The 9,567-nt window shown below is 41.8% G+C and overlaps 1 protein-coding gene across 1 annotated transcript; it reads left to right on the top strand.

Moving 5' to 3' along the window:
- Window positions 1-7,006: 7,006 nt before the first annotated feature.
- Window positions 7,007-9,290, top strand: LOC118956536 (golgin subfamily A member 6-like protein 6). The gene is made up of 3 exons (XM_036974221.1): window positions 7,007-7,712; window positions 8,297-8,843; window positions 8,997-9,290. Exons 1-3 carry the CDS (start codon window positions 7,049-7,051, stop codon window positions 9,019-9,021), a joined length of 1,236 nt encoding a protein of 411 aa, XP_036830116.1. The 5' UTR covers window positions 7,007-7,048; the 3' UTR covers window positions 9,022-9,290.
- Window positions 9,291-9,567: the final 277 nt, after the last annotated feature.

The following is a 9,567-nucleotide window of genomic DNA, read 5'->3' as shown; positions in this document are numbered from 1 at the left end:
AATGACAAATGTGAAAATATCTTGAAGTTATGTGGGTTTTTGGTAACGGAATTACAAGGCACAAGGTAATATTTCTGAAACTTAAAGAAGGTTAATGATTTCTCCAAAACCAAATGTAAGTGTTGATATTAGTAGTCAGGGGTCTTTATGTCAACATGATTCTGTTTTTATGTAGTTCTGATATTGGATATTGGACCTTTTTAGACTTTTTCTGGTGATGTTTTCTAAGATCCCTTTTCCATCTGTTGACCCAGAAATCAAAGCCTTCACTGGTTGAAAAATGTATCTAGAATTACATTTACCAAAAATATACACTCTTAGATTTCATTTGACACCCAATTACACATGCTCCTATGAACGATGCGTTGGTGCTCAAATCAAATCAAATTTTACTCTTCACAACACATGGTTAGCAAATGTTATTGCGACTGTAGCGAAATGCTTGTGCTTCTAGTTCTGAAAGTACAGCAATATCTAACAAGTAATATCTAACAATTTCACAACCAATACCTAATAGACATTCATTTTACATGGAAATGCCTTACTGTAACTCTAGAGATACTATCCAGCCCCAACTAGTAATAAAGTGGTCAGGGTGGTTGCTACTGGCCTCTCCAGCTTCAGCCTGAATCCCACCCATGATGAGAGGAGGTTTACTGGACACACAGGGAGAAACTACAGTCTGAATCACACCCATGATGAGAGGAGGTTTACTGGACACACAGGGAGAAACTACAGTCTGAATCACACCCATGATGAGAGGAGGTTTACTGGACACACAGGGAGAAACTACAGTCTGAATCACACCCATGATGAGAGGAGGTTTACTGGACATACAGGGAGAAACTACAGTCTGATGACTGATGAGACTACCTTTAAGGCTTAAGGGTTTGGTTAATGTTAGGGTTAAGGTTAGAGTCCTTTTTAAGTTTTGGCCAGATGGGCTGTCAATGGGATGTTGGTCAGAAAAGTCCATTTAGTCTTTCCCTTCTCAAACCTGTCCCCTAACCAGTTCATATCATGTATTCCACCACCAGCACACCTGATTCACTAATCAGAGGTTTGGATGATTAGTTGACCAGTGGTACAAAGTGGACTGGATCTAGGTGAACTATGTGGAGAGTCTTCCAGGGACAGTACAGTACAGACTGAGAAGCTAACAACAGTGAAGTTTACTCAACTCATTCAAACTATAATGAATATTGTTTAGAGAGAAGATCTGCACAAGGGCATAAAGTTTAAGATATAGCAAGAGAGGACAATATGGTGCAAGGTTGCCAAAGTGGAATCAAAAGTCATAGGCCTAATCATCAATCAAATATGAAATATAAAACCAAAATATAATCTACATATAAAGACAACATGTCATCTACATGTGTTATAGAATAGCTCCCTTCTCACATCCCAGGTCATGTTTGGACTGGAACGTGACAACTCAACGGGCTATGCGCATCTCCCCAATAGCCTACAGACAACTTTCCTGAGTGCAATGTCATTAATGTGACCGATATGTACAGTATAATAAGCATAGTGAAGAAGGAAAAGATCCCACCTCTGACGCACAGCAGAGACATCGCTGCTGAGATTTCCCCTGGAGCAAGAGTCCCTCAATAATTTAAAAACAGTCATTGCGTTACAATGAATGTCCTCCCCAAACGCTTGTTGCATCGTGAACTATCCTCCCAGTCCCTTGGGAGTTCAGCGGATGGATGATGCGCCTCTGCCATTTATTTGGATGAGAAGTTGGACGAACGCTCCTCCAGCTCACGATACGAAATGGTGGAGAACTACAGTGTGGTGATGTGTCGTTCACGAACGAACGGCTCTTTTTGAACGGTTCTTTTTGTTGAACCTCGGGAACCGAATTGCATCGGTGAAAGAGCCATTCCTCTGTCTCTATGATTTGCAAACTGCTACTACTGCTTGTTGAGATCAGAACAACGTTTTTCTGTAGATAAATTACAACATCATTATCTAAAGGGGGTGAATCCTCACTGCAGAAACAATAAATAGTGGGGAGAGAGTTGTGATTGTATGTTTGTTTGTACAGTTATGGCTGTAATGTTATTATTTTGTATTCTCACTAAACACCCACATTTGTATTTGTGTGGGAAATGTTTGTAGGCTATGGTTGCTGTTTGTATTTCATTGAACTTTAGGCCCATACAAAGACAAATCACACAACATAGAATTCCAAATAACCTTTGGCAAAAATACACGAAATAAAAGTCAAGTGAAAATAGTTATTAATGACTTGATCAATTATGAGTAGCTAAACATTATCGACTTTTGGACACTGATGCGCAGGAGAACCCCTAGCTGTCAATCAAGCAGGCGCGGTGAACGGATTATGACGCTCAAGCGTTCCAAATGACGCAACAATACAGCTCCAGACCAGAGAAAGTTAATGCCGAGGATATTATTCGGTTCAACACTAAAACTGAGGTTTGACACGTGTGATTTGAGGTGAGTCAAATATTTACAAAAGTTTACAATACATTAACCATCCGCTTCGTTATTTCTGTTGCTATCAATCACTCCATCTGTATCTACTCTTCTGTCTGTCTGTCGGACTATCTGAATTGTCTGTGTACTGTCTAGCCAGCATATGCCAGAAAGGTTCTTTCACATAGGCTCATATTCACAAAGTCTCATAGAAGGAGTGCTGATCAATAATCAGTTTGGTCTTTTAAATTAAACTGAATACGTTTTGATGGACAGGAGGCAACCTGATCCTAGATCAGCACTCCTACCCTGAAACACTTTGTGAACACAATCCAGGTGTACTGTGATGAGATATTATTATATTAGTTGTGCTGATGCATGATGGGTTGTAGGCTAGAGCTTGAGGACTCAACTCTGAAGACTGTTTCTGAATTCACTGACCTGGTGAGTAAATGTTGTGTACAATGGCACCATCTAGTGACAGAAACATAGAAACACACATTGTTGCTGAACGAAGGCATCTCTTTATTTTCCAGAAATAAAACGTGTAGACCTTTCCTGAAGTCTCTGACGAGATGGACACCTCTTCTTCTTCTGGACGATCTCCGTCTCCTACTGGGACTGTCTTCTTACCCCCTCCTATCATGTGGAACAGTCTGTAAGTCATTCATCACATAACCTAGCTCTGGTACAGGGCATTATGTGCGGCTTGCTGAAGGAAGGCTCAGTGTCTGCAAGCTGTACGTAACGTCCTGGACCAGAGTGACACATTACCCACCTCTGGCCATCATGGACAGTCAACTCATCACATTCACGTACTGTAAGTCACAGTTGTGTGATTTGTGTTATTAAAGTATTAATTGATTATTATTAAAGTATTAAAGTATTATTAATTGAGCAGAAGTTAAATTATTATTTTAATATTGTAGTAAATTGTCTGAGTTCACTTCCTAAATAATGTGTTGACATTCCTTTGCTCCCAGCTACAAGCAGGCAGAGATGGAGGTTCACTTCCCGAGAGAAGAGAAGAAGACCTGTACAGAGAAGGAAGCCCACATGCTTGAGTTGAGGGGGAAGGATCGAACGATCCGAAATCAGAAGAAGGAGATGGGAAGACTTCAAGTGTGCCTCTGGGAGGAGGAAAAGAAGAAGAGGAATGGTGGAACGGAGAAGGACAAGATCATTGAACAATTAGAGTCTGAGACAGACCATCTCCGAGCCCTTTTAAAAGACGAAAAGAGGAGAAGAAGAGTAGAAAGGGGTATCATGAAAGAGTGGAAGGCTGAGATCCTGAGACTGAGGGAGGCAGAGAGCCAGAGGGAGGCAGAGAGCCAGAGGGAGGCAGAGAGTCAGAGGGAGGAAGAGAGCCAGAGAGAGGCAGAGAGAGAGAGAGATGCAGAGAGAGAGAGAGAGGCGGAGAGACAGAGAGAAGCAGAGAGACAGAGAGAGGCAGAGAGCCAGAGGGAGGCAGAGAGCCAGAGAGATGCAGAAAGACAGAGAGAAGCAGAGAGACAGAGAGAAGCAGAGAGACAGAGGGAGGCAGAGAGAGAGAGGGAAGCAGAGAGACAGAGGGAGGCAGAGAGACAGAGAGAAGCAGAGAGACAGAGAGAAGCAGAGAGACAGAGGGAAGCAGAGAGAGCCACAGAAGCAATGGAGTACCAGAGAAAACTGCAGGAGATCCACAGACTCAAACAACTGCTGGATCTACTGATGGTGGACCTACAACTGGCCCACGTAAGACATGTCATTGTTATTATTAAAAGGCAGTGTATATTTACCCAGCTGAAAATGAATAGTGGCAGACAGCGGTACGCTAACCCAATGTTAACTTTTATTCCTTTCCTTAACCCTTACCTTAACCTCACTGAAACTATACCTAACCTTTACCTTAACCCAACCCTAGGTCCTGAACCTAACCTTCATTTATCTCAACCCCTATGCCTTTCTTCTGCCGGTTGAATATCCACTTCCTTATTAACGTCATTACTGTTGTTGTTGTTGATAACTGTATCTGTGCAGGTTGTAAATAGTTGCATTAGTGAAGCATCATTTGTAGGAGTAATTTCTACAAGCATAAACATCAGAGGCAACATTGTTGTAACATCACACAAATTGTAACAGGAATTTCTCAAACCCCTAACTGAATGGGCAAGAAGGTTGTGTGTTTGTATTTGTACACATTGTGGACATAATTGATTCCATAAAATGTCTCATAATTTTTTCAAACCATGTCAATACATTCATTGACAATGAATTGTCCAGATGAATTGATCAACATGACCCTGCTATTGATGTTGTCCAGTGTTTGATTCAATTACCTAGCTCTAGGTTGTATTTCTGTGTATCATTCTCTGCAAATCCTTTGAAAGTATGTCTTGGTAATAGATTATCACTAATTTAACCTTTTAAAATGAAGCAAGAGATTGAGAGATTGAGGCTATGGCAGAAAGTCATGGAGGAGCAGCGACCAAGACTGGCCTGGAACAACAAACCTATTGAAACAGGAAGAGAGAGGGAAAGAGAGAGGGAAAAAGAGAGAGAAAGGGAGATGGAAAGTGAGAGAAAAGCAGAATTGGAAAAACAAGAAATGAAGAAGAAAGTGGAACAGGCAGAAGAAACGATAAAAGCGTTAGAACGAGAGATTGAGAGATTGAAAGAGATTGAGAAGGAAATCATATTTGAAAGAGAAAGAGACATGCGTATTGCAGAGAATGAGAAAGTCAAACTGGTCAACGAAAAGGTAAAAGAGTTAGAGAGAGAGGTTGAGAGACTGAAAGAAGAGATTAGATTGAAAGACGAGACTGAACCAGAGAGACCATTTGATAGAGACAGAGAGAGAGAAAATGATTGGAGACGAAGTGAAGAGGAGATGAAAAATAGAGTGGAGAGAGAGATGGAGATGGAGACAGCCCTCATCAATGACAAAAATACGTCTGAATTGGAGGAAGTCTTCAAGAAAATCAAGGAACAGCAGATAGAATTAGAAAATATGGAAACAGACAAATATAAATGGAAACAGAACCAAATGGACATGGAGGAGAAGATGGAGGGTGAGCACAACAAACAGAAAGAGGTAGAAAGAAAGAGAATGGAGAAAATACCAAAACAGAGACAAGAAGAAGATGAGAAGAAGAAGGAGATGGAGAGAGAAGAAGAAGAGGAGAGACGCAAACAGAAGCACATAGAGATGGAAGAGGAAGAAAGAGAGAGGGAGAAAGAGAGACAGAGACAGATCAAAAGAAAGATAATGGAAAAGAGACAAAAACATATCGAAAGAGAAGAAGAGAGACAGAAAGAGATTGAAAGAGAGAATGAAGAAGAAAGATGTAAACAGAAGAAAATAGAGATGGAAGAGGAAGAACGAGAGAGGGAGAAAGAGAGACAGAGAGAGATCAAAAGAAAGATAATGGAAAAGAGACAAAAACATATCGAAAGAGAAGAAGAGAGACAGAAAGAGATTGAAAGAGAGCACGAAGAAGAAAGATGTAAACAGAAGAAAATAGAGATGGAAGAGAAAGAAAGAGAAGAAGAGAGACAGAGAGAGATTGAAAGAGAGCACGAAGAAGAAAGATGTAAACAGAAGCAAATAGAGATGGAAGAGGAAGAGCGAGAGAGGGAGAAGAGACAGAGAGAGATCAAAAGAAAGATAATGGAAAAGAGACAAAAACATATCGAAAGAAAAGAAGAGAGACAGAAAGAGATTGAAAGAGAGCACGAAGAAGAAAGATGTAAACAGAAGCAAATAGAGATGGAAGAGGAAGAGCGAGAGAGGGAGAAGAGACAGAGAGAGATCAAAAGAAAGATAATGGAAAAGAGACAAAAACATATCGAAAGAAAAGAAGAGAGACAGAGAGAGATTGAAAGAGAGCACGAAGAAGAAAGATGTAAACAGAAGCAAATAGAGATGGAAGAGGAAGAACGAGAGAGGGAGAAAGAGAGACAGAGAGAGATCAAAAGAAAGAGAATGGAGAAGAGACAGAAAAACATGGAAAGAGAAGTGAGACAGAAAGAGATTGAAAGAGAGAATGAAGAACAACTATTTAAACAGAAGCAAATAGAGATGGAAGAGGAAGAAAGAGAAGAAGAGAGACAGAGAGAGATCAAAAGAGAGAATGAAGAAGAAAGATGTCAACAGAAGCAAATAGAGATGGAAGAGGAAGAAAGAGAAGAAGAGAGACAGAGAGTGATCGAAGAGAAAGAGAGACAGAGAGAGATTGGAGAGAAAGAAAGACGACAACAGCAAGAGGAGAGAAAGATCATGTTTGAGAGTGATCAAGAAGAAGAAAATATATGGAAACAGAAGCAAATTGACATGGAGGAGGGAAGAGAGAGGGAGAACAAGAGACAGAGAGAGATAGAAGAGATACACAGACGACAACAACAAGAGGAGAGACAGAAACAAAAGGAGAAGGAGAAAGAAAGGGAGAAAGACAATGACAATCAGAGAGAGATGGAATTAAAAGATCAGCAACAGAAAGAGATGGAGAAAGAAAAGATGATTATGAGAGAAAGGGAGGAAGCAGGAAGCAGAAAGGAGGGGCAGAATTTTTTGGGGGGGGAAATTGAGGGACAGAATGAACTGGAGATAGAACAGGAGAGAGAGATGGAAGAAAAGCAGGAAGTGATTAAGGAAGCAGAGGAAGAGTACAGGGAAAGAGAAGAGAGAGGAAAGGAAGTAAGCATGAAGAAACATGTAGTAGTTAATGTTAAAGCAAAAGCACGGGAAGTCTTCAATAGGCGTAAAGAGAGGAGGTTAGAAGTGTTGAAGGGGGAGCGAGAACACATAGAAAGAGGACAACAAATCAGGAGGGAGAAGGAGGAAAGACGGCTGGAGATGGAAAGAAAACAGGAGAGGGCAAGACAACAAGAGGAGCAGGATAAAAAACGAGAGATTGAAATTGCTAGACAGAAAGAAATGTTGAGACTAAGAGAGGAGGAGAGGCAGAGAGAGGAAGAGAGAGAGGAGGAGAGAAAGAAAGCCATTAAATGCCTTTTATCTTTAATCAGAGAGAGAGAAAAAATAATACAGGCAAAAAAAAGAGAGGAGATGGTGGAAGAGGAAAGAAGGGAGATCCTTGAGTACAAGAGGGGTGACTTAGAGGAGGAGGAAAAAGAAGATGACAAGGAGGACATTCTCCCACCCGATAAAAGTATCCGAAGGAGAGCCGTGGGCTGGGTGAATAAAAAATGGGAGAAGAGGAACCTCAGAAAGATAGAGAGAACGTATCAGAGAGAGGCTGAGGAGGGCCATAAGATCGTCCACATAGGTAAGACCTGTTTTCCCTCTACTTATGACATTATCCTCTTTAGTCTCCTCTACACACATAAGTTCCACACCAGTCATCATGTCGCATCATTGTTTCAATATAAAACTACTGTCCAAAGAATATGTTAGCTGACATGGCTCATTGAGTGACTGACTGACATAACAAGAAAAATACTGCTGATAACAACCACGTTTTTAAATGGTACCTTGTGTCATCTACTAGTCTAACTCTCAAGACTAAGTAGAGACCCAGAAAGAGTTCCTAAAAACACACACACAAAAACGTGTTTTGGGGGGATCCGGGGGCTACTAGTGGCCATGGGGCCCTAAGCGATCACATAAGCCCTGGCACTATACAAAGAATAGGTGCCATTCTGGACACATGTTCAACTTAGGGCCAGGTCAATTTGGGATGGGGATTATTGCACTTAATTCACAAATTCCATGCCTTGCTCAACTGAAAAGAGTAAATAATCAGTGAGATCCAATTGTGTTTTCTATTCTTCATTCCCTGTGTCCATTACATTTAAGTTGATACCAGATCCACTAAGTTGAATGTGAACTCTACTTCTTCTCCCCTCCCAGCCATCCCTGGACACACAAGGCTAACATCCACCATGACCCGGGCAGAGAGAGAGAGGGAGAAGAGGAAGGAGCTGCTGAAGGCTGAGGAGAGAAGGAAGAAGATGGAGGATTTCAATAAGCAGTGGAGAGAGCGGTCCCTGCTTAAAAAACAGACTCATCAACAACTGAAGGAGGAGAGGGAGAGGATGAAGGAAAACTACCTGGAGCAGATGAATCTGGAGGCTGATGCTCAAATCAACACCCGGTGTCTAACCACCCAACACAGCCACGATTACAACCACGGTCAGGAGTTGCCCGGGTGGGCCAATGGCCAACAAGTAAGCCAAGAGCCCACTGGATCTGCTGATGGCCACCAGGAAAGGCCAAGGAGGCAACAGGCATGGGCAGAGAACCAGGAGGGGAGTTCAGAGAACCAGCAGGAGGGGCCAGAGAACCATCAGGGGGGGCCAGACAGCCAGCAGCTAGAAGCTCCAGAAGAGGCTGAAACATCAGAGCGAATATCCAAGACAAAGAAAAAGCCAAGCATCTGGAAGAAAATTAGGATGAGGTAAAGAATGTTTAAACATCTATTCATGTTTTACACTGTTAATATACATGTCATCACTTTAAAAAGTGACATTATCCAAATGTGAGGGTTTAGTGTACATGCAACACACATGTAAATATATAGATACTTACCTGTCTCTGTGATGTCTTACAGCCTTCCTGACGTGCTGTCTGCCTAGAGCTGGAACTCGATGAAGCCACAGTTCCACTAATGTTACGTTGGTAATTAAAAGTGTCGCCCAATAATTCCTCCTCCTCTTTAAGTCATCGAGCCACATTTCCTCCTCAAAACATTATAGTCTCCTCAAGCCAGCAAGTATCCTCTTTATCAGGCAACAAACCATCGAAGGTCAGTGACCCTCCTCCCAAGAACAGAGACTCTCATCTGTATCCTAGTTAAATTCATCTCTGCTTACCACCTCTACAGTCCTAGAAAATATCCCAAAAATGGAAATAGTTTCAACAGAAGTCCTCCCCTCAGACCAGTGGCTCCACAGACCAGAGTTTCTCATCTGTATTCAAGTTGAATGCAACTCTGATCATTTCCACCACCTCTCCTGTTAAGGGGAGGTTCTGAAAAGGAGGTCTGGGAGGAGGTCTGCAGGTAGCCTGGACCGGACCGGTAGCAGCTAAGTTGCTGGCTCCATCCCCGGGCAGAGCTTCTCAAGTCAGGCCAGTGATGTTTGATGATGTCATTTTTGTTTGCAAAGTTTTACTCTTTAATA

Source organism: Oncorhynchus mykiss, unplaced genomic scaffold, assembly GCF_013265735.2.
Source record: "Oncorhynchus mykiss isolate Arlee unplaced genomic scaffold, USDA_OmykA_1.1 un_scaffold_422, whole genome shotgun sequence".
Taxonomy (NCBI): Eukaryota; Metazoa; Chordata; class Actinopteri; order Salmoniformes; family Salmonidae; genus Oncorhynchus; species Oncorhynchus mykiss.
The sequence above is the reverse complement of the archived record's forward strand: the minus strand, read 5'-3'. Positions and strand labels throughout refer to the sequence as shown.

Excerpts from the sequence above, each read along its gene's own strand:
- LOC118956536 (XM_036974221.1), top strand. The coding sequence starts at position 7,049 with ATGGAAGAAAAGCAGGAAGTGATTAAGGAAGCAGAGGAAGAGTACAGG. Across the intron at positions 7,713-8,296 it reads CCATAAGATCGTCCACATAG|CCATCCCTGGACACACAAGG; the intron begins GTAAGACCTGTT and ends CTCCCCTCCCAG. Across the intron at positions 8,844-8,996 it reads TGGAAGAAAATTAGGATGAG|CCTTCCTGACGTGCTGTCTG; the intron begins GTAAAGAATGTT and ends GATGTCTTACAG.